This window comes from Pristis pectinata, chromosome 4, assembly GCF_009764475.1.
Source record: "Pristis pectinata isolate sPriPec2 chromosome 4, sPriPec2.1.pri, whole genome shotgun sequence".
In the NCBI taxonomy this organism is placed as follows: domain Eukaryota; kingdom Metazoa; phylum Chordata; class Chondrichthyes; order Rhinopristiformes; family Pristidae; genus Pristis; species Pristis pectinata.
This window is the reverse complement of record NC_067408.1, coordinates 29,250,343-29,276,156: the sequence shown is the minus strand read 5'-3', so window position 1 is coordinate 29,276,156 and position 25,814 is coordinate 29,250,343. Positions and strand designations below refer to the sequence as shown.

General features: G+C 36.3%; 2 protein-coding genes across 6 annotated transcripts in view; one reads left to right on the top strand and one right to left on the bottom strand.

The window, feature by feature from the left end:
* LOC127569266 (protein FAM13B-like) overlaps positions 1–7,227 on the top strand; it is a 91,551-nt gene extending 84,324 nt beyond the window's left edge. For 2 of the 5 annotated variants that reach the window (XM_052013739.1, XM_052013737.1), the window contains 4 exons: positions 1,439–1,522; positions 2,954–3,141; positions 4,153–4,254; positions 5,239–7,227. In XM_052013739.1, coding sequence (XP_051869699.1) covers positions 1,439–1,522; positions 2,954–3,141; positions 4,153–4,254; positions 5,239–5,368 — 504 coding nt within the window. In that variant the 3' untranslated portion in view covers positions 5,369–7,227. The remainder of the gene's footprint in view (positions 1–1,438; positions 1,523–2,953; positions 3,142–4,152; positions 4,255–5,238) is intronic. The other 3 variants (XM_052013741.1, XM_052013738.1, XM_052013740.1) reach the window with 2 other exon arrangements.
* A 12,313-nt stretch (positions 7,228–19,540) lies between these two features.
* The window catches only part of LOC127569183 (polycystic kidney disease 2-like 1 protein), a 43,408-nt gene continuing 37,134 nt past the window's right edge, over positions 19,541–25,814 (bottom strand). The window contains exons 10-12 of the mRNA XM_052013576.1: positions 23,949–24,047; positions 22,446–22,564; positions 19,541–19,607 (exon numbers count right to left, since the gene is read on the bottom strand). Of these exons, the coding sequence (XP_051869536.1) occupies positions 19,541–19,607; positions 22,446–22,564; positions 23,949–24,047 (285 nt within the window). The remainder of the gene's footprint in view (positions 19,608–22,445; positions 22,565–23,948; positions 24,048–25,814) is intronic.

The window sequence follows — 25,814 nt, the reverse complement described above, 5'->3', positions numbered from 1 at the left end:
CAGGGAAGTTCACCTCGGCTGGTAAGTAAATTTAACAAATTGTGTAATAGGGTAAGTGGCCACATCCTCTTCACAGCTACATCTAAATGAATAGATACATAGGAGTGTAAAAGATACCTTGGCTACTTCTATGCAGCATTCTTCCAATTACTGAAATATCCCATTTCTTCCAATGTAGAGCAAGTTGCTTTTTGGCACAGGATTAGCCAACTGTTATAATGTACCAACTAATGTATAAATACTACAGAAAGCATGATGTACTGTGATTGGATTGCTTTTGTAAAAAAAAATGCATATTAATCATTTTAAGTAGGAATTTGCAATATTTTCATGCCTATTTTTCACTCCCCAAGCTTCTTTTGGGACACATACTTGCATGTTCCCAAAGTCGAGAATATACACCTCTATTTATGTATACATTAATAAATGAGCATAAGCAATGTTGTCCATTAGAATTAACCATGTGTGTGGCTATAGTGGCACTGGTTTCAGCTGGTTGATATAATTTTAAAGATCAACAACTTTATATACAGAATATGTGGTAAATGTACAGTATATAGCATATACTTGTACAGGAGGGTTAGGGTAGCATTATTGGTTTCATTATTTGACTAATAGCCAGAATCATGATGTGAATTCTGATTCAACTGTAGCATTTGGAGAATTTAAATTCAAGTAATTTATTAAACCTGTGTTTTGTTTATTTAAAAAAAATGCTAGTGCTGGTTAACCATTAGACAGCTGATTGTCATAAAACCCATCTATTTCCACTGCTCTTTGGGGATGGAAATCTGTGATCCATAGCTGGTCTGATCTGTTCTTGACTTCAGCGCTACTGCTGTGGTTGACTCAGTTCTGGGACAATTAGGGATGGATCCACATCCTGCAAACAAATAAAAACAAAACTACTTAATGATTGACCACCATTTGGTGCAGAAATTTTGCAGCCTTGAGAGATTATCACTCAATTCTCTGATGGATTTTAAACTAGTAAAATGTAAAAAAAAACATAATTGGAATTGCAGTGCTAGCCAACCTAAGTATGTATGTCTTGGGAGTGTTATCAAGGAATTCTGTGCTATGGTATTCTTTTAAATTAAATTTACACCATAACGCAGGTTAAATTTATTAGCCTACTATAGATTCATTCATTATTTTGAAAGTTCACTCATAAGTACAAGTTTGTTCATTCACTATTATGGATGTGTTCTCCCTCAATTAGTCTAATATTTTCTTTCACGTGAGGATTGTTGCTTTATTTGATTTGTTGCTACATTTTGAATATTGCAGTTTGATGTAATTGAATTAATACATGCCACTGAATCAGTGCTACGTTTAAAATGAGATCGGTTTTTAACTTGGTAATTTGTATTTTAAGGAAATCAAACTGACACATTAGCCTTTCTTAACAGTAAATCCTTCCTTCATCTTCTTCCAGGGCTCTCCATCAGCCAAACGTCGTGGCCAGACATTACAGCCAATCATTGAAGGTGAAACTACTCAGTTCTTTGAGGAAATAAAGGTTAGGTTTAATCATATCACAAAATCATCACCTGTAGTTTTTTTTTATAGTTTCACAGCTTTTCAAATTGTTTTGCTTATTGCCTGTTTATTAAATTTCATTGAACATTTTGTGGACTGTGCAGTGGTACCTATTTAAGATCAATTTAGAACTATTTGAAGAGAATTATTTGAATTAATAAAATAAATACTGAAAAAATTAGTTGATGGCCAAGCCAAACTACTAATTCTAATAACTGCATAGAGAGACAGTTAATGGAAAAAGCCTGCAAGTGAAGTAATGTAACATGGAGACACAAGAGACTGTAGATGCTGGGATCTGGAGAAAAAACAAACTGCTGGAGGAACTCAGCAGGTCAGGCAGCATCTCTGGAGGCAAAGGAATAGTTGATGTTTTGGGTCAAGACTTTGCATTAGGACTGAGAGTGTAAAGGGGTCTTGGCCAATATAGAGGGCTGAGGCAGGAGCTGGCAAGCGATGGATCCAGGTGATGAGGAGTTGATGGGCAGATGGAGGGGGGGGAGAGAGGAAAGTGGTGGAGATGATGAGAGGCTGGGAGGTGATAAGTAATGTAACGTGCAAGACTTGCACTATTCTTACCATCACTTAAATTTTGTGAACATATATATGTTGTAAAGGTAAAATTATGATGATTGGGAAATGCCATAAAATATTTGTAGATCTGAAAAAAAAATTCCTCTACACTATCTGCTGCATAGTCCTAGGGGAAATTAGAGGTTTTGTTTTTAGTTGTGGTTAGGATCTTAAGATCAACAAACAATTTTCTGGAAGAATGCAGCATCTGTGGGGGGGCGGGGGTGGGGGGAAGGAATTGTCGATGTTTGGGGTTGAAACCCTACATCAGGACTGAGAGGGGAGATGGCCAATATAGATGAGGGGGGAGTGGTGAGATAGGGACCAGAAGTGGATAATTCCTCTTTCTCCCCCACCACCCCCCCCCACCCCAAAGCACCTCCATCACAGATGATGCTCGACCTGCTGAGTTCCTCCAGCAGATTGTTTATTGCTCCAGATTCCAGCATCTGCAGTCTCTTGTCTCCATCTTAATTAAGGTGTTAATGAAATGACCTACAACCTAGAAGTTGCTCATGGCTCCAGGTATCCCTGCTAGTTGTTTGTTGAATGCCATGTTCTGACAGAGTTGGGCTCACAGTGTTCTTCAAGGTTATCAGTATTATCTTGCATCATTCATCTCCAGTTAACACTTATGGCAAATCTTAGTAAAAGCTTTTTCTGCTGCTCTTCATGTCAACAAAAAAAAACCACATTCCTGTAGCCCCATGTAGTCTCGTCACATTGGTGTTCTTAGATGAGTCAATTAAAGGTTTTAACATTTTAATTGTATTTAAATATTTATAGTAATTATTCTTGCAGAATGACTGAGTATATGCTTACAACCTTTTCTTTCTAGGAAGAGGAGCACGAAGAGGATTGTAATATGGCAGCAGACTTCACAGTTACCCTAAGGCCAGGCTTGCATGCTAGGACTTTTTTGGATCAGTTGGGTAATGACCATAACACAATTGCATCCACGGTCGATGAGACTTCAGTAAGACTGGGCCTTGACCTAGGAGTTTCAAGCATACATGCTGCATCAATGTAAGTATATGATTACGTATCAAAATGTCATACTTCAGTACTTGAGTTTTATTTTTATTGACAGGGAGAGCAGAGAAATAGAATTAGTTTCGCATGCCAAGTCTGAATGACGGATCACTTTGTCTTTATTGTTCTATTTCCTGGGGAGTTTTGATTTTTTTTCATGTACCAAGTGTTAGACCTGTACAAATCATAAGAAACACCTTTTTTTCAATGCATTGAATATTAGGGAAAGCTTTAAATGTACACATTTAACTGAGGAGTGCTTCCATAATCAGTAGCTAATTGAAATGAATTTTGGAAGCAGAGTGCAGCCACTACTGTGCTTTGATTTTAGCATGTGCGCAGCAGGCACACTTCTGCTCCAGAGTCTTGGCTGTTTAACAAATATTGATCACAGCAGAACTCCATTGATAGATGGTATCCAAGAAGATTAAAGACTGATGTACTACCTTTCTGCTTATCCCACAAGGTTACATTTTTAATCATCTTTTAGGCATTTTGAAAATGCAGGTAGATGATCATGACTGGGTTAATTAACATTGCCCAGAAGCATAGTAACAACTTCAAAAAAAAATTCAATTAAATTAGCTAAGGTGCAAAATTCTTTCTTAGAACGTATGTTGTCTCTTTTAGTCTTCTGCAGGAACCAGAGGCAATATCTCTTGCGTAAAATCGGAAATTGCTAAAAATATTTAGTCAGGCAGCAACTGGAGAGAGAAATATAGTTTCATGTCAATGACTTTTCATCAGATCTCGGGAAGATTAGAAACCAAACATGTTTTCATTTGTGATGGAGGGATGGAGAGAACTGTGACAGGGCAGAGGTGGAGAGAGACAAAATGGCACAAATAGTGGTGGTACTGGCCAAGAAGGTGATTGCTGTGTGTTGGTTAATCAGTTGTTAATGAGGATAGCCGATGCATTCATCTATTGGTAAAGGGATATTTGAGATTACCATTACTGCTGGATTCCTAAATTCAATCACTAAGTTCATAAATATTTTTTAAGGCCTGAACTACTTGAACAACTCTGGAAAGCAAGAGATGACAGAAAGAATTTGCGCAAGACACTGCGTGAGTTTGAAGAGGAGTTCTATCAAAAAAATGGAAGGTTTGTTCTCATTGCTTTTCCATTCTCTAACCAAAAGACCATGAATTGATAAGTGATTTTATTTTTGAACAACTTGGACATAAAGTGCATGCCACTTGTTTGATTTTTCAAAAGGAAGTTCAGATCTGCCATCCACAGATAGCATAGTCTTCCATTTACTTATCTGTTCAAACAATACTTGGCTAACATGTCACCATGAAATTATTTAGTTATTTATGTGTCTATATCTGCACAGGCCCTGTTTTTTTTTAAACAATTGTATGATTAATTAGTTTACATTTGAAGGAATGAATCAACTCTGGCTTGGTTGCTTTTGTTCCAGTAAGAGTTGTGTGGATATGATTTTCTTCATCCATGTTCTCTACTTTTAAATTTTGTCATAAATACATCTCCTTAAAATTTCATGTCTTTCCATATTTTAAAAACTTAGACCATGTACTCAATATTTTCTTTTAATGCAAACAATACTAGAAACATTTTGCAACCCTCGTAGATGAAAGATTTCAAAGCTGAGTAAAGCGACATCGTGTATGACGTTGCTTATGGTACTGAATGTAAAAAAAAAATTAGTTTTGCTAACACCAGATCTGAATTGGAAGCTTTTGAAGTATCAGTAATTTCATCTAAATTAATTCTTTTGAATTAGAACCAGTTTGTTCCGAATGTAATCAAATTCTATTCTAGACTGGGACACCTTGCAATGAATTTTGAAGTACTAACAGGCAGTTCAGCCCAACAAATTTATGCTGTACACAAGCCTCTCAGTATACTTCAATTTTATCAGTATTCAAAATCAGATGTGAAAATGGTTATCTTTTTGCTTGGCTGATAATAAATTGGGATCAGTTAAACAAAAAAATTATACTGTGATATATTAGAACTAAATAATTGACAGTTAAAGTGTAATTGATTACAGAAAAGATTAAGACTGCCATACATTTTTTCTTCTCCTGGTTTATAAATTGATTTGATTAATTATTCTAGAAATGTACAGAAAGAAGATCGTGCTCCAATGATTGAAGAATACAGAGAATATAAATGCATAAAAGCCAGAGTCAGGCTTTTGGAAGTTCTTATTAGCAAGCAAGATTCTGCAAAATTTAAGTTGGTTTGATGTTACCAGTACTATTTTCATCATTGAGTAAATGTGATCAATATTTTATCTTCTGGACCTGGTGCTTACCTCTTTTTGTAACATTGCCTTGCCTAATGCCAATTTGTGCACTTTACTCTGGTGCTTCTTACAAAGTAATGAGCTGAGAGTAAGTTTATAACCCAAGGTTATGAATGGTAGATGGCTCTGGAATAACAAGGATACCTGACTAAATTAGTGCTAATATTTTATTAGGTTGCTGCATTTTGTTCTGAAATGAACAATTATAATTTATAGGGGAGGGGGGCGACAATGATCTTTTGAGGTATACTGATGAAGACAGCCATGGATTTCAGAAAACCATATTCTCTAGGTTTGAAGGCTGATTACAAAATATTTATTTTGTCTACAACCGTGCTTGCTACATGTAGCTATACACAATGAATTTTGTTTCCTCAAGTATCAAAACTTTTAGTTTTAACTTAAGGTTTCAGAACAGAAAGGTGGGGCGGTGGTTTTCAGTAGAATTCTTCTCGAATCATAATAACCCATTTTGTGAAGTGGACAGATTCTGAGCCAGAAAGTGGAGGTGTACACTTGCTGTATATATTTGAAGTTGTTTGTTAACTGTAGTTGTCTATAGTGGTACAGAAAGCACTAATAAACAGTAAGTGTTTACTAAATTGCTGTTACTTTTACTAAATGTATTAACATTTTGAGATTTTCTGCAAAATGAAATATTTGGCAGAGTTCAATTATGAATGTGTTTTAATGCAAAATACCTGCTTTCAGTATAACTTGTTACCTTGTGCCACTTTTTACTGCTGAATACTGATTAATTGCAGAATAAGGTGTTTGACTGTGTAGTGACCTTGTGTTTTTTTTAAAGAAACACATTTTTGGAAATATGAAAAATGTTTTTGAGTATCCTTGTCATTTGAAGAATAAGATGGATGTTGCTTTATAATACTATTTGTAAGTGAGTGATCATTGCATGCACCTACTGTATATGTCATTTAAGCAGCTACCATTTATTTTTTGCATGATTTTGCATAATTAGTACTTGCAAAACATCTGAATGTAAACATCACAACTTCCTCTTGAAAGCAGAGATTTGTTAAGATTGAATAATGGTGCATCTTAAATGCACTGAAAAACAATGTGTACATTTTTGTACATGATTGGGTTTGCTTTTGTGTAACAAAACCATGCAGTAAAACTTTTGGGCACTGTATGTTGACACTTCATTGTTTAAAAATGACTATTACTGCATCATCATATGAAGAATTTAATAAATGCATGGCATCAGCACTTTCAGGTGTTTTCGTGTGTGCATATGTCACTGTAAGATGGTACATTTTGTAATGTATCATTTCCACACCTTTTTATAAAAAGCTATCTGTATATTTTGGTGTGTTCAAATTTTTAACTAGTCTTATACACTCTTCTGTCATCCATATTGAAGTCGCTTGAGAATTGAGTATGTAGAAAAATTTGAGCAATAAAATGGAAAGGAACATTAATTGTAAAACAGCATTCTAATGGATGTGGCAGTTTTCTTTTTGTATGGCATTCCTTGTAACATATGCATTGCAAAAATTAATGTAATCATTTTTGCCAGCTTGAAACATCAGGTTTCATCTTATGGACTGTAAGATTTACCATAGTACATGTTTCAGAGGTCATTTATCTTGGAAGTTTTATATAATTTTCCTAATTTACAATGTGATTTACTTCATTAGTATGCTTCCCATTATTAGTCTGGCATGTACTTGAATAAAATAAGTTCATTTAGATAAAGACTCTGACCATAATAATTATTTGATTCTTGCCATAGCAGTAACTACAACATTTCAACCATGTTACTTACTGCAAATATACAATACTAAAGTTAGTGTGTTTAGGCTACATTTTATAAAGTGTTACACATTTTTACAATGTACAGTAAATCTGATTTACAGTTATCTGATTTGTTCAGAAATCCTTATTATTTGGCATGTGGCTCTCCAGGACCCCAGTTCCCACGCTCCCTTTAGCACACACCAAGGCCCTGGTTCCCTTTTAACTCACTAAATTTGCTGGAAAGTTTATTATTATACCACTATGTAACTTTTTTTAAGTAATTGTGTTGGGATATTAATTGGAATAACATCCAATAGAAAATATGCCAGTTCAGCACCAGCAAAGTCCCAAGTATGCAGATCAATAGCATTTTACTCTATATTGGCAACTGGGCAATTTTATTTTAAATCTAGAAATGTTTTCTGTGTTTCAAGGTCAATTTCCTAGCAGTAAGTGAACAACATGCACAAAACATTATCACTAACTATAAATTTAAAAATGGGCTCCTTGCTTGTTTTATACCTGTCCTTGACTGGCTTTCAGAGTGCCTTAGCCTGTTTTGGAATTTGGATTTAGAATCTGGTACTGAGTTTCTTGGTAGAATTGGTATTGGTCTTTAGGTCTGCATTCTACCCCTGCACTCTGCCATGCCTACCCAGCTACTTGAATAGAATAAAATTTTCAGTTTGCTCATGGCTTGGTATTAATAAATTTTCTGTTACGTATTTGTACCAGAAGGAAATGGCAATGGGACAGAAGTGGATGTAATGTAGACTTGTAATTGAGGTTCAGATAATTGATTTGCTTATTGCCTGCTTTTTGTTTGTTTTTATAACAGACAAACCCCTAGGATGGGGATTTTTAAACAAGTTTCTGTTTTTGATTTTTTTTTTCTCTCCACTTGTATACAACTCAAAACTATTTTGAGGTGGCTTTTTCAAAGTCTGATTTATAAATTTAATGAGTTTTGTAAATTTAATCCAGAGTGCTGAAATTATGAATGTCTTACCAAATGATCATTGATAAGTTATTTAATGGAGTTGGTTTAGTGCTTTGTGTCATTGGCAAAAGTCACCAGATTAACTTGTCACCTTAATGGCAAGCTATTCCTGGTTTTAATACCTAGCCCTTGTTGCCCAATGTCTGTTTCCCGATTTGCAATTGGAATTTTAAGAAGATTTATTTATTAGAAGTAATAAATGATTTAAAAAGAAACCTTGAACAAGCTGTGCATAACAAACTGGATTAGGCCCTTTGATGCTCAAACCCATGCTCCCATTTAATAAAATAACGGCTGACCCTTTAATCTCAGCGTCAACAAGATACCCAACTCTAAGGCAATGAAGTCACTTAGAGTAAGAGTCATAGAGGAATACAGCATGGAAGCAGGCCTTTTGTCCCAATTCATCCATGCTGACCATGGTGCCCACCAAGCTAGTCCCATTTGGCCCATATCCCTCTAAGTCCCTCCTATCCATGTACTTATCCAAATGTCTTTTGAATGTTGTTATTGTACCTGCCTCAACCACTTCCTGGCAGTGCATTCCAAGTACCCACCACTTTTTTTAAAAAAAAATTATTTATAATATATAAAAAAAAAATTTGCCCAGCACACCTCCTTTGAACTTGCCCCTTCTTGCCTTAAATGCATGCCTTCTAGTATTAGACATTCTGATCTTGTGGGAAAAAGATACCAGCTGTCTATCTATGCCTCTCATAATCTTATAAACTTCTATCAGGTCTCCCCTCAACCTCTGCCACTCCAGAGAAAACAGCCTGAGTTTGTCTAGCCTCTCCTCATAACACATGCCGTATAATCTAGGCAACATCCTGGTAAACCTCTTCTGCACCCTCTCCAAAGCCTCCACATCTTTCCAATAATAGGGTGAACAGAATTGAATGCAATACTCCAGATGCAGCCTAACTAGAGATTTATAAAGCTGCCACATTATTTCCTGACTCTTGAACTCAATGCTTCAACTAATAAAGGCAAGCATGCCTTATGCTGCCTTTACCACCCTATCAACCTGTGGCAGCCACTTTCAGAGAGCTATGGACTTGGACCTCAAGATCCCTCTGTATATCAGCACTGTTAAGGGTCTTGCCCTTAACAGTGTACTGTCCCTTTTATGCTTGATCTCCCAAAGTGCAACACCTCATTTGGCTGGATTAAACTTCATCTGTTATTTCTCTGCCTATGCCTGCAAATGATCTATATCCCGCTATATCCTTTGGCAATCTTCTATGCTATCCAGAATACCACCAATCTTTGTATTGTCTGCGAGCTTACTGCAAATCCACATTTTCATCCAGTCCATTTGTATATATCCCAAACAGTAGAGGTCCCAGTACTGATCCCTGTTGAACACCACTAGTTACGGACCTCCAGCCAGAATAAGTCCCATCGACCAGTACCCTCTGTCTTTTATGGGCAAGAGATGTATAACACTTATCACATATCTGAATCGAAAGCCATTTCCAATCCTTGGCTCACTTACCTAGCTAATCAAGATCTCCCTGTAATTATTGATAACCTTCTTCACTGTCTATGATGCCACCTATTTTGGTATCATTCACAAACTTACTAACTGTTTAAGAGCCACTTACTAACAAGAATTTTTTAAAAATTATATAGCCCTGGAATCCTTAATTTCTTCAGAACTCATCATCCCAGGAATCAATCTGGTGAGCTTTCACTGCAGTCCCTCAAGAGAAGTATATCCTTCCTTGGGTAGGGAGACCAGATCTTATTACAATATTCCAGATGTTGGTTCACCAGGGCTCTTTTTAATTGGAGCAAGACATCTTTACTGTTGTACTCATCCTCTTGCAATGCAAGTCAACAAAGAGTTTGCCTTTCTAACTGCTTACTGTACCAGCATTTTGCCTTTCAGTATACAAGGACACCTAGAGCCCTCTGAACATAGACACTTTCACCTTTCCCATTTACAAAAAATACTGTTTCTATTTCTTCCTCATTTTCCATATTACATTATATCACATCAATCATTTCCTTGCCCATTCATTTAACCTGACTATATCTCCTGCAAGTCCCCCTGAATCCTGCACAATCCACACTGCCACTTTGTTGGCTCACCTGATTTCCTCTCACCCCCACCCTCACCAAATCAAAATAATAGTCTTTTAAACTTCATCTTTTGGATCTGGGCAGACCTGGTAAAGCCAACATTTATTGCCCATCCCCAACAGCCCTTGAATTGAGTGACTTGCTAGGTAATTTCAGAGGGCTTTTAAGGGTCAACTAGATGAGGTGGGTCTTGAGTCAAATATAGGCCAGACCAGGTAAGGATGGCAGGTTTTCTTCCTTAAAGATGTTAGTGAACCAGGTGGATTTTCAATTGTGATCCACTAGATTTTGCAGTCAGTAGTACTGAAGTTAGTTGTTTTTCCCCAAAAAACTAGATTATTAACTGAACACATCTGCCATATTACCCTCAATATTATGTGTTCTAATTTTGTGTAATAATCACTTGTGTGGCATGTTATTGAATGCCTTCTGTCAGTTCAAATACACAGTGGCCTTGCCTATTCTGCTGGTTCCAACCTCAATATATTCCAACAGATTTATCAAATGTGATTTACTGATCCATGTGTCCCCTGTTACCACTCAACATATCAGTATTTTCCCTGCTATTGCTCTAGTTCCTCGTTTTCTCTTCCTCCTTTCTTAGATAGAGGGGTTACATATGCTACCTTTCAGTCTGTGGGAGCCATTTTAGAATCTGGAATTTTGGCAGATGAGAAGCTTATGACCTATATCCACCATCTAGGATGCTGGTCATCTGGTCTTGGGGATTTAATGCCTTTCACTACCATTAATTTCTCCAATACTTATTTAAAAAATTTGATGCTAATTTCTTTGTGCTCCTCATTAATCTAGGCTTGTAGTTCTTCATTATTTCCAGGAGATTTTCTATGCCTTTGAAGACAATCAATTTCTGTTATTTTCTTATTCTACAATATAAATTTTCTAGTCTCTGTAAGGGACCCACATTACCTTTTGCTAATCTTTTTCCTTTTTGCTTTTCTATACAAATTCTTAAGTCTGATTTTTATTTTTCCCCCTCTACTGGTCCATTCTATTTTCCCTTTCCTTATTGATGATTTAGTCTTCCTTTGCTGAATTCTGAAGTTTTCCCAATTCTCAGATCTTTTTATTTCAATATTATAAGTTTTTTTTTAATTTAATGGTACACTTAACTTCCCAGCTATGGCTGGACCATTATTCCTAATGGTTTTTTTCTGCCTTAATGGGATATGTTACTTGTGAACTGTGTGTTAATTCTTAAAAGTTAGCCTTTTTTTTCCCTTTGTGGTCCCTTTTCCTAATCAACCTTGGCCAACTGATGCTTTGTGCCTTTATTGTCTACTTTATTCAGATTAAGAACCAGGTCTCAAGTCAAGCTGATTTCAAATCTTGATAAAATTTGATCATTACACAGTTCTCTAAAGACCCTTGAACTACTAAACAATTAACCCTTTCTCATTGCTAGATTTGAAGTCGCCAGTTCCATTTGTTTTCTTCAATATACTAATCCAGACAAACACTTCTTGCATTAATCATTTCATTAATTTGACCTCCATGCTATTACTACCAATTTGGTTTCCCATTCCAAATGTAGATTAATGCCCCCTGATGATTATTGTTTTATCCTCGTTACTACGTTATGTTATTGTTTGGGAGCCAATATACAAATCCCACCAATGTTTTATTTCTCTCTTTCTTAGCTCCACTTAACTGACTCTAATTAATTTTTTTGAGCTAAGATATTTCTTCCACTGCCTTTATCCCGTTCTTTACTTTGAGGGCTACCCTGCCATCTTTTCTATTTTGCCTGCCTCTTTTCTGAAAGTTAAATATTGGGGAATATTCCCAACCAAGGTTACTTTGCAACTATTGACTCACTCATAGCTATTAGACCAGACTCAATTATTTCTATTTGTCATTAATTCACCTATTTTTTATGAATGCTACGTACCTTCAGAATACTTCATTAGTATTTTTAATCATTCCCCCCCCTGACTAATTTGCATACTCTTGTGCACTGTCCCTGTCATGTTAGTTATCATTAACCATTTTGCCACCCTGCATTATCGCTTTATCATTTTTGTTTCTTTTAACTTTCTAAATTTCTCCTGACTAGACTGTTTCCCAGTCCTAGTTATTCAATTCACTTGTCCCAATCGCTTCACTTGAAGCCCTTTCCCCAGTACTGATGCCATTGCCCCATGAATTACAACTCATTTTTTCGACACCAGTCATTCAGCCATACATTCAGTTCTCTGATCATAATTACCCTGTGCCGATTTTTACATGATTTGGCTAATAATTCAGAGGTGAGGTATGCTGAAATAATGAAGTTCTCCACCTAATCACTTTACAGCTTCTTGTGTATGTGGTAATTTTTTCTGCTTGCCCTTTCACTTATCCTATTTATCCTTGCAACCTATTTGATAATTATTGAAGAACTTTTTTTGAAAGGAAATGTGTTATTAACAGAACTTTTTATTAATGCATTCTTGGTGATATATTTTTAAAATTTATATAATTATGACTATTATTAAACCAGTTTCTTTCACTGAAATTCATGCTTCCAAAAGTAGAAAGATTAGAACAGAAGAAATGCAGTTGTACTTTTTTTTTCCATCAATACTTTCATATTCCTCTTCTGAAATCAAGGTTTGAATTATAATTTGGACTGGAGAATAAAATATAATTGTTAACAGCTTTTGCACAGTTTAAACAAAATTTGCATTTTAACAAAAAGGACTAAGAATGAAAACATGTACTTTGTATCGCTGATCAACAAATATTCCTCCCAAGTCCCTGATTTAAGAAAGAAATAGTAAATCCTGTTGATATTAATTTTTTGTTCTAGTCATAGGATTCTTATTCCTGACATATTGTGAAGGGAATAAATCTCAGTATATCCTTCAGTTTGGAAGACTTGTTCAGCAAGGGAGAACCGAATCCCAGTTTAAGTAATGCAATGAAAAGTGTTAAAAGATTATTTGTAGCTAGATTCTCTAATCTATTCCTAGATTATTTAAATTTTACATTCTATAGGGTGTGAGCTTGCCACAAAGAAACTGGGTATGTTGTTGTTTATATTTACATATGGTAGGTAATTCCTGACTGCAAAACATTAGCTGGGATATACACGGGTGACCCAGTGACTTGGTGTAAATTTGTTTGTATGTTATTCTTCATATAATGTATTTAACTCAAAGCATGTAATATCTATAATTCATTAATGTCAAACAACTTCCAATGACTCCATGTATGCAAATGGAAATTAAGAAGTTACTGGCCTTGTGCAAATAAATACAGAAATCAGGAAGCTACGGTCCATTACCATGCTCCTTCAGAAGTTTCTCTTCACTTAATATTCAAAATAATAATGATTTTGTGAACTGAACCTCGTTAAAGACAGTGGAGAAACAAAAGGACTGCAGATGCTGGAACCTAGATGAAAAACACTATGATGCTGGAGGAACTTAGCAAGCCAGGCAGCATCCATGGAGAAAAGCAGGTGATAAACGTTTCAGGTCAGGACCCTTCTTCAGGACTGACGAAGGGTCCTGACCCGAAACGTTGACGGCCTGTGTTTCTCCATGGATGCTGCCTGGCCTGCTGAGTTCCTCCGGCATCATAGTGTTCTCCATCGTTAAAGACAGTGCTTAGTTCAAAGTAAAGTTTATGAAATTTACTGCCGTATATCTGCTAACTTGGTCCATTAATGAGACCAGACTTATCAGAAGGCAGCTTTAATTGCTGAGTTATTTACCTGTTCTGAAACCACCAGCTATTCAGGATTATAAACTTTCCTGTGTAAATGGCCAGGACACAAGTTCTAACCATCAGGGCCACCTTTATATGAGTGATGAATTAAAATTACTCTAAGCCCAGACTGCAATTTTTTAAATGCCCCAGGGAAAGACACATCTTATATATAAAAATTTGTTTGTATGCCTATCACAGCCCACGAAAAAATTAGGTACATTGTATCACAAAATGGCTACAGCACAACAAGGAGGCTATTTGGCTCAAGTCATAACCAGCTCTATGCAAGAACAATCCTACTAGCCCTCTCCTCGTAGTCCTGCAAAATCTTTCCTTTCAGATAATCAGTTTTCTTTTAAACACCACAGTTGAACCTGCCTCCATAATTATCTCTGGCAGTAATCTTGACCCTAACTATTTCTTGTGTTTAAAAAGTGTTACTTTTGGTTCTTTTACCTATTACCCTAATTTTAGGCCCCTGAGATCTTGTCACCTCTTTCCTAACGGTTTAAAATTGTGCTGCAGGAATTCATCCCTTTATCTACGCCAATGGCACTGAAATGGACTATGACCTCTGGTTGTTCACTTTCCCACTCCAGAATTTTCTGCAACTGCTCAATGATATCCATAACCTTGATACCAAGGAGGCAACATCCCATTCTGGAATCACTTCTGCAACCATGAGAAAACCCATTTACTCCCTTAACTATAAAATGTACTGACATTTTTCTTCCACCTCTGTTTTGTTGATGTTATGGTTGCAGTTACACATGTACAACCAATTCCCCAACAGAATTTAGAGCTGGATGCTTGTTAGATAGCAAGATGCTCTTATTTTTAAAATCTGGGCCAGCATCAAAGCACAATCACACCATGTAACTTGCTACAAGTTGCCTTGTATCTCCAGCAACCCCGCTTCAATCCTAACCTTTGGTTCTGTTCGTGTGGTGCTTTCATGTTTCCCTGTGACTGCATAGGTTTCCTTTGGGTGGCCTGGTTTTCTCCTTCATCCCAAAAAAAATGTGGGCTGGTAGGTTAAACGGCTACTGTATATTGCCCCTACTGTGGAGATGAATGGTAGAATCAGGGAGAGAGTTGATGGGAATGTGGGGAAAATAAAACAGGTCATGCTAGGATGGTCAGTACAGCCCTGGTGGGCCAAAGGGCCTGTATGCACATTGTGCATCTCCGTGACTCTAAGTGTCGTCCTATTAAAAAAAAATTATTTGTTATACCAAATTTTACAGCTTTGGATGAGGATTGGTCCACAGCATTAGAGAGAAAAACAGGGGTATCTGTTTTTTCAAGTTCTCACTTAAACTTTTTGAGGTAGAAAATAAATTAGGACAGAGTAATAAATGTAACTAAAAACAGAGCTGAGCAGCTTTGTGTAGGACCCAAATAAGCATTTTTTATACAAAAGAATACTAGAGTCAATCTGAAGTATGAGTGTAAATTCAATCTAAAAGATAAGTGATAACCAATACTCGAAAATGCTGTTGATAATGTTGTCATGTGGCATTTCCATACCAATAACCTACTCACAAATGTTCTTTTTGAATTTGTCCAGGACCAAGCTCACCTCCACACCTCATTACAATCTGGTCCAAATATGGAAAAAAAGAGCTGAAATGCCAAGGTAGGTTTAGAACAAGAGTCCTTAACATTGAAGCAGTTTTTGACCAAATGTGGCTTGAATAACCTTAGTTCTTACCAACTTCAGTTTTACTGAGTTTAGGGGGAATGGGATGCAATTAGAGCCATACCATTAGTACAAAGAAAATTATTGTGTTAATTCAAGGCCAATTATCTCAGCTCAGAGTTCCTCAAGGTACTGTCTTAAGTATTTCTTATTTCCTGTGCTTCTGAATGAGTTCTCTGGCTACTTAGAAATACCCTGCTCTGTGTTGTGTAGCAGCTATTGTAACATGAGGAAATTAACTTTGAAAATGGAAAATAGAGAAAAAAATCATAGAAGGTTTTGTTACTTGGAATACCAACCTGTTCCACTGCACAGACTAGTTTAATGAGTTCATTATATTGACTTATCAAACTGACTTTAGCTAAATACAGAAATATTCAGTGGTGACCATTTATGGTCCTCAAAATACTATCATGGGGAAGAATGGTGGAAAGCAAAAAAATTGAGGCTGTATATATAGTATTTAATGATGAAATGTAATGAACAGGCTATGTTTTGAAATAAACTTGTTGCAAAGACAAATTAACCAATTGATCATTAGATCTTTATTTGGTTACAGTATTATTTTAGTATTGTTGTATTTAATTTTTTCAATATATCTGTACGGAAGTATAGTTTAAACCAATTAAATTGGATTTGAACATAATCTGTCAGTTTTTAAAGTTGAATTATAGTAAGGATTATTCTGGTATTATCATCATATAGGGTAATTAATAATTAGGATCATCCATGAATAAAACAGATTCATTTTAAAATATAACAATAGACAAGGTCTCCTTATAAATCCAGCTGTGCTAGAATTTAAGAGAAACAGTACTCTAAAATGCCACCAAACTGTAACGATTATCTACTAACCTTTGCAATATAAGGTGTTGCCTGTTTGCCACTTTGCACAAATCCTTGCTTCTCAAGCTGTTCCATAACCCAGTCAATTTTAGATGACATATCATTCATTCTCTCCTCCAGTTGATTTGTGCGTATAATGAGACTAAGAGAAAGTTGCATAAAACAAATAAACCTCATGAACCTACATGAGTTTCAATACAATGTTTGACAATATAGGAATCTTGTACCACAGATACCTATACCACTGTGGCAGACCTTTTCTATTTGTGGTGGACCAATGGGGTTGCTGATTTAAAGTGGTGAGATGCCATAAAATGATGGGCCACCCACCTATCTCCCTGGCCCCACAGTATTGTTCCCAGAACAATTATCCTGCTTGCAATTTGATTATACTTATTCTTTCTCTGACTTTCTCTGCCTTATAAATTGATTGTCTCTTTTTAAGTCACAGGTATTTTTGCAACCCTACAAAATACCACCAAACAAAGTGCATATCAAGTTAAAATCTTTAAATATGGAATATTCATATTTTAATAAATGAAGTAGTTTGGTAAAACAAACATTGTGATAAAAAGTGAATTTGGAGTTACCTCTGAAAATAACCCACAAAATGTTCAGTTTCTGCCCTACACCAGTAAGATTGGGAGGGAAATTCTGGCAGAAGTGAGGAGAGATGATACAGAAGAAACAATACTGGAGGTATGCATGCACAAATCATTAAAAGTAGCAGGCAGGTTGTGAAAGCAGCTAATAAGGTATATACAATTCTGGCCTGTCAATGGAGGCATAGAGTATAAAAGCAGAGAAGTCATTCTGATACTTTATAAAATATTGGTCCATCTCAGATCGAGGATTGTGTTCAATTCTGGTTGCCACTTTGTAGGCAAAATGTGAGAAAAGGTCCGAAAAAGAACCATGAGAATAGTTTCTGGGATAAGGGACAATAGTTTGGAGAGGCTTGTGATGTTTTCCTTGGAGATGAAAGATTTGATAGAAATTGCTCTGGTGGAGAACCAGTGTGGACAGGATGTATCTGTGATATGCACTATGACACTAGTGCATCCACAGTCTCCATACCCACCTCCTTCAAAACTCCAGGATGCAAGTTATCAGGTGCTGAGGGTAGATTGGATTTCAGTTCCATTAATTTCTCTAGTATCATCATTTTTATTTCTCTTGTTATTAGGCAGCATACATCACAGATATTTCCAGCATTTTCATGTTCTTTAGATATTTTTTCCAGTTCTTTGCCTTCTAGCTCAGAAATTTTCATTTCTTAGACTTGATGAGAACTGGCTATTGAAGACTAATAAAGCCTAGAAATTGGTATTTCACATGAGACATTCCTTGATCTAACACCAATGCAGAAAATAATTAAAGAACTCACAAGTTTTCTTTAGTAGTAATCTGTCTATCAGATTTCTTTACGGGATTGCGAGGAGCAATGGGTTCTTGTACAGCCTGTTTGTAATAATATTGATTTGAAATATTTTGTCGATGTGGTATCCTCTCCTCAAAACCAAGAAGAATGGATTACTCAGAATTACAGAATAAATCACTTCAATTAGAAATTTTATTTGTATTAGCTACATAAAGTGGGAAGGAATGAGCAGGAGCTATGTGTAGTCAATGGAATTTATTCTTACTAAACTATTTTCAAATGTACATGGTTAGTCTTATTTGTAAACTTAGTTGCCTGATGTAGCTATGATGGTTGTATATATTTTAATTTATAAGATAAATTTTTTTTGTAAATACCATCTTATGAAACGAAAGTGTTCAGTTCATAGATTATACAGGTGGTTTTGAAAAGATTAAATTAGAACAGATTTGACCAATGACCAAATGTATTAACAGGTGTACATGACTGGAAACAAACTTTATCAGTAAATATTTTGAACAGTGAGATTTGTTCATAACTTCTCCTTTAAAAAATTTCAAAGAATTATTCATATATGAGACGTTGCAATATTTTCTCTTGCTACTGCCCAGAATACTTCATGGCGTATTTCCAGTATTTTCTATTTTTATTTCAGATTTCCAGCAACTGCAGCATTTGCTTCATCAAATATTGATTTTTAAAGTGTTACGGACTCAGTGAAAGTCCCTTTAAGATAGAGAATGTGTGTGTATGTATGTGTGGGGCGTGCTTACGTCAATAGAAGATAAAGGACGTAATGACGTTGTTGAAGAAGTAAGAAGAAGAAGAAGAAGAGAGAGAGAGAAGGGAGAGAGACACCAGCCTGCTTGTTTTCTCTATCGATGGATGAGAAACAATAACTGTGTTTGCCATTGAAATCCACGTATGGAAGTTGGAAGTAATCCAGTGGAGTTCACTTTGTTGCTGACCTGTAGAAGGAAACAGGTATTTGTGTGTGGACGACCACGGTTCGGATGCTTTTCGGGGTGAGGAAGTCACTACCGAGTAAACACTGAAGTGTCGTTTGGGTTCCATCGTGGAACATTTGGATTTCGTATGTACTCTCTCTATGTTTTTCTACATCTACATCTTATCTTCAGACAACGGTGGTTGTTGAAGAAGCCCTTGCTCATGTTTCACCTTATGGCTTGCGGAACTGAACTTTAAGAACCATTCAGGAACTGGGAGTTTTGGACTTTGTCACACACACACACGACGAGTTTAGTTTTGGGGTTAACGTTCGAGGTTTAACATTTTTGAATTCTAACATACTAACATTTTTACTTTTATTTTACGTATTATCATAAGTAGTGATTAATAAAATAGTTTTTAACACTGAATCATGCTCAGTGTGTTTCTTTTGTTGCTGGTTTGTGACAAAATGAATTAATGCAGCATTATTCTCGTATTACATAATGACAGGTAAAAAACATACGAATTATGAAAAATAAAATTATGAATAGTTTTCATTATTTCATAACTCTACATATCCCATATATTTGATCAAAATTGGGCCAATTTTTGATAATTGCTACAAATCCTCTTTGTATACATAATCATTTAGATAATTTGTCTTATTCATTCTTTATAAATGCTGCATCTCACCTTTTTAGATTCTGTAAGATCAAGCTCTTCATCTTCATTCCTACAAGAATTAGTGAAGGATAATTCAGTTTGGATCAGTATTTTCTTCACTTTTTTAAAATATATTTTACAATTTATTAGGTAAAGAACATTTTATCATGAAATGAATGGAAAAAATTATATTGGAATCATTGATGTCAAAATACTAGCTAACAAAGTAGCATTAGCTGCATTTTTTGGAAATGTTTCTTTTCATGAAACAAACAAGACAATTTGATAGTCACAAAAATTTATAATTTGTACTATGAGCATATTTTCATTAAATATTTAAGTTTCCTTTTACAAGTTCTGCCATTGGAAACAATTGGAAACAATTGTTCACTCTGAATGGCATGATGGCCCATCTATAATTTTGTAATTCTGTATCAGAACATGTTTACTATGCAATTCTTATAATCTGAAACATTTGACCTGTGGCTGCTGTGTAATTGCAATAAGATTACAATGCCAGTACTCCATAATAATTATGCACACTATCCCACATGACAGTTTGTGCTGTAAAACTTTATCTGAAACAGGGAGAACATGTGTTGCTACAACTGGAGGAGGATCTTCAACACCAAATACTAAAGGAATAACGTGTGCACCAGATACAATTGGCTAGCACTATTTATCACCCTGTTGGGAGCCTCTGATGCTTGTCATAAGTGGTCTCTAATGTAATTTGGTACCTGTGCCAGGTACTTCTCCATTGGCTATAGCAGAATTGAATAGATGCAGGGGGCATAGAAATCAGATAAAATTTATGACACAGCAGGCCAGTGTGCCCATCTTATCTGAGCCAATTTAAGAAAAGCTAACTGTACATTCCATCTTATGGCCTGTATCCCTGAAGGCCACCAGTCTCCAAGTATACACCCAGGTACTTTTTAAATATGACGAGGATTTCTGCCTCTACCAGCATTTCATGCTATGAGTTCCACACCCCAATCACCTTCTGAGTGAAAAAAGTTCCCTCATCTTCCTTCTAACCTTTCATAGAATCATACAGCATGGAAACAGGCCCTTTGGCTCAACCAGTCCATGCCAACCAAAATGCCCATCTTAGGTAGTCCCATTTGTCCGTGTTTTGGCCCAAATCCCTCTAAACCTTTCGTATCCATGTACCTGTCCAAGTGCCTTTTAAATATTGTTAATGTACCTGTTTCAACCACTTCCTTTGGCAGCTCATTCCATATATGGACCTCCATCTGGCTGACAAACTTGCCCCTCAGGTTCCTATTAAATGAACCTGATGACAAAATCTAAGAACACTGCTTTTCACCCCTCTGCAAAGGGGAACATGAAGCACCTCATAACTTTCTACATGACAACCTCCTCTGTTCCAAAGAAATTAATCTCGTTTATCCAATTTACTCATAGTTACAATTTTTCAGTCTTGGCAATACCTTTTAAATCTTCTCTCTACCCTCTCCAGTGCAATCTCATCTTCCCAGGATGCAATCTAGTAGTCAAACTGTGAGATAACTAGTGATATATCCTGTTCTAAACTAACCTGTCTGCTCCATATTCTTTGCCTTGGCTAATAAAGGAAAGCATCCACATGCCTTTTTAGCTACCTTACTGACCTACGCTGCTACCTCCAAGGATCTGTAGATGTATATCACAAGGTGCCTTTGTTCCTCCACAACACTGAGCATCCTCTCGTTTATGGTATATTCCCTTTCCTTATTGCACCTCTCTAAATATATTACCTCACATTATCCTGACTTAAATTTCATTGGCCACTTCTCTGTACAATTGACTGGACCACCTCCAACTTCCTGCAGTCTAAAGCTTTCCTCTTTACTGCCAACAAATAGTCAATCCTTGCATGATCTTGAAACTTGAAAATATCCTACACATTTATTAACATATATTACAAAAGGCAAGGGAGCAAGTATTGAACCCTTTGCCACTTGAAGGCTCTTGAAATGTTCATGATCAATGATCATTTAGCAGCCTGAGAAAATTTTAATACAACAACAACAACTTGGGTAACCCAGCTCAGTCTGTTATCTGACAATGGCTGCCATTCAGCACTTTCACCTGTCTGTGGAACAGTAAACTGCGGCATTTATGTTGTAACTGAAACCTGGAGATGGGGAAGATGGTGGACTCCAGAGGTGTTATAACCATTTTTAGTGCTAGTGATTCCTTCAAGGAGTTCCCAGTTACAAAATCCACTCAGCATTTATGCAGAATATCAATACCACACACCAGAACCTGACACAAGAGATTAACTAGTTACTGTATATCACACCCTCTGGCATGTTTTACAAACTCCTTTCCAGCCATTCCAAAACAATTGCTGATATACAGGAAGCAATTTTTATTTAAAGACTGGTGTCCCCATGTAAATTCATCATCAATGTAGATGTGATAATGGACTTGGAATTCTAATCTTTGAAGTTAGAAACAAAAAATGTCATTAAGGCAAGAGACAGTTCAACTGATGGTGTCCATGTAATTCATCACTGAACAAAAAATTTGCAACCAAATTCCTTTTCATGTTCTCTTCAGTTAAATATGCACATTTGAGCTGACTTCAAAGCCCTGATTTTAATTCTGTGTGGAAAATAGGCCAACGGGGCAAACATGACACACACTTTTATTATGCTGAGGTCATTTATATCTATTTACATTTTTAAATTATGGTCTGGTTATTTCCTCAGAACTGCTCCTATTCCACTGGATTGACTTCACTGGAAGTGTGCAAAGATTCCAGCAAAATTGGAGAGCTGGAGAAAATCCAAGGTGATTTCTGCTATACTTGCCTTTGAGATTTGTGTCTGCTTAAGTCTAAAAGAAGTGATCTTGTAGGTGGACAGAAATATGCTTAAGTCAGAATGTATAATACCTCTCAAAATCATTCTGTAGAGCTGTTTGGCTTCTTCTACCATTTTTGTAGCCAGGAGATTGATGAGCTCTAGTTTGTAGTTTTTTTAGATTGAATTTAAAAAGAAGGCTATTGTAACCCTGTAATTAACATTACAAAATAATCCATTAAAGTGAATTTTCACATTAAAAAGCATTTGAATTCTTTAGAATTTAAGATTATATCATGATCACAGAATACACATATTCAGTATTTTTGCTCCATAATATTCCACTACAAACAATATCCATTTTCTTTATCAAATTCACTCCTATAAACAAAAATGCACCAATCAAAATAAACCTTTATGTATTAAGTCATAGGTTAAACTGTTCATTTTTGTTTATATCCTAGTGTTGGAATAAATGCAACAAAGAAATCAGAAGCTATTACTGTGATGAATTTCCTTGCCATTTTTGTCACTGTTCAAAGAGCAAATCGGGAAAATAAGACCGAATCTGTTTCTAGTGTTTTTTTTCTTTTTTCAGAACTGTCCCACCTCTTTTGCCCTTTCATGTGATCTGCATACTGGGTCCTAGAGCTGCTTGATACTAACCAAGAATTACAATACTACTTCCAGATCTGTTGAGAGAAGTGGAAGAACCTAAGCCTGAAGAGTTAGAAATTCTTGGTGTGATTTTTATTCTGCCTATACAGATCTGCACAAGCAACCAGAATATTTTAAACCCTATTTATTATCTTATCAACATAGTGACAGCTCCTTAAGAACAAATGTAGCTTTCTTTATGGGAAGTCATTTTATAGGATGGAACAAAGGACTTATTAGCAACATGCAAGGGGAATGTAACTCAGCTCCTCATACAAAATGCAGGAAGTACTTTAGGCAATTGTTGACATATACAAATAGACATGCATAATGAATCTCATCATGGATTAATGAAATGGAGAAATATTCTATAAGATAGAGTGACATTCATTTTTCTATAGTGCCTTTACAAGTTCAGGACATCCAAAGAAACTTAAGACCAATTAAGTGATTTTTGAAATGTAGCCATTGTTATAATGTACAGAAACCAGAGGTAACGAGTGTAGTTAATTTATTCTCAACAACAGGTAGACTGGAGGAATCTTTTCCTCCTTTCAGAGGTAGATAAAACTGGATGACATAGATTAGGGCAAGGGGTGAGATTTAGAAAGGATCTGTGGGGGACCTTTTTCACCCAGAGAGTGGAGTACCTGGAATACACTGCTTGAGAGAGTGATGGAATCAGAGTCACTGACAGCATGTAAGAAATGTCTAAATAAGCTCTTGCATTGTGTAGACATAGAAGGTTATGGGCCAAGTGCTGGAAGATGGAATTAATACAGGTGTGCCCACTGGTCAGCATGGACAGGGTGGGCTGAATGGCCTGTTTCCACATTTATGACTCTAAAGGAAACCTTCAAATGAAATGCATAGCAGAAAATGCACCAATTAAAAATAGCTTTTACGTTAAATAATTGAGATTATGATTAATTTCCTACCTTTCTGACCACATCGTAAATATCAAAATCTACTTTTTTTAATGTTTTGTCATCCTTGACTTCAGAATAGGTGTCATTAATGATGGCCAAAAACACATTCTGAAAGGAAACATATCAAGTGGACAGAACATTCTGCACTTATCATACAAGTGATCAGGAGTATGATTATTTGCATTTATTATTCACATTAAAACAGAGTTCCCATAGAGAATTATTTCTGTAATAAAACCTGCATACACTGTCAATCTGAAGTGATAATTTGCAGTTAAGATACAATTTTAGGTTTTGTTGACGGCATGAAATCTGATTATGCAGCATGGATAGCATGAAATCTTAAAGACTGGATCCCCATCTAGTGCACCTAGTTTCCAGTGCATCTAAAGTTAGAAGAAATCGGAGGCTATACTGCTGGTGTGTACAAACCTCATTTAAGTTACAGCTTCATCATATTAAGTCTTTTGCTGAGATTCATGATATCGCACATAGACGACTCCATGTACGTCTAGGTAATTCCAACTGTGGTACAAGTCACAGTGACAGTTTGAAGACCAGAAATTCCTTTGCTTTTAGTCATAATCATAGGGTAATACAGCACAGAAACAGGCCCTTCAGCCCAACTCGTCCAAACCGACTAAAACACCCATCTAAGCTAGTACTATTTACCTGTGTTTGGCCCATATCCCACTAAACCTTTCCTATCCATGTACCTGTCCAAATGTCTTTTAAATGTTGTTCTTGTACCAGCCTTGACCATTTCCTCTGGCAGTTCTTTCTATATATGCACCATCTTCTGCATGAAGAAGTTGCCCCTCAGGTCCCTTTTAAATCTTTCCCCTCTCACCTTAAACCTATGCCCTCTAGTTTTTCATTCCCCAACCCTGGGAAAAAGACTGTGCATTCACCCTTTCTATGCCCTTCATGATTTTATACAACTCGATAAGATCATTCCTCAGTCTGTTATGCTCCAAGGAATAATGTCCTTCTCTGGCTTGACTTCCCAAAATGCAATATCTCACACTTATCTGAATTGAACACCATTTGCCATTCCTTGGCCCACTTACCTAGTTGATCCAGATTTTTTTTGATAACCTTCTTCACTCTCTTCTATATTTTAGTGCCATTTGCGAACTTACTAACCATGCCATGTACATTCTCGTCCAAGTCATTTATATTCAACAATGCTTCCTGAATTAGATGAGGATTTTCAATTAATGCAGGGCAATAGTTCCAAACTCAAAATTACTTTTGGAGGTGGGAGGTGGGGGGAATCTCTATTGCCAACAATATCCAAAAACCATGATCTCCGATCTGGATCTTACAGGACTGCGGTTCCTCTATTTCACAGCAGAATCAGTAACCAAATTGTGCCACTTGCTGCCATCTGCACTATGTGTAACTTTGCCATACGTTGTGTCACCTGCAGTAATCCTTCCAGATTACTACAGGTGACATTTACTGGGCTCCCAAGAAACAGTCACTTGCATGTTTGCCTGGGTAAATCTTTACATTAATGCTTACTATCTGGGGAACAAAACTGATGCTTTCATTTTGCAGGATTATTGATGGTCCTCAGAGAGTGAACAGATGGTGGCTGGGAGCCCTTTGTAGCCATGGTTCATGTATGCAATTATAAATCTCCACACAGCAGTAGAGCACAGATTTGCTGACGCATATGCCACTTTCCAAATTTCCCTTGAGCACACTATAAGAATATTGCAGCAAAAATCTGCTCATGGAATTGTATGGCATATAAGGAGTTCATTTAGCCAACAGTAATCTAGCAAGCTCTGTAAGAGAGCTTTCCAGCTACTCAAGACTCTAAACTTTCCCTATCCCACAACTTTTTAAATTTTGAGTAAATATCCA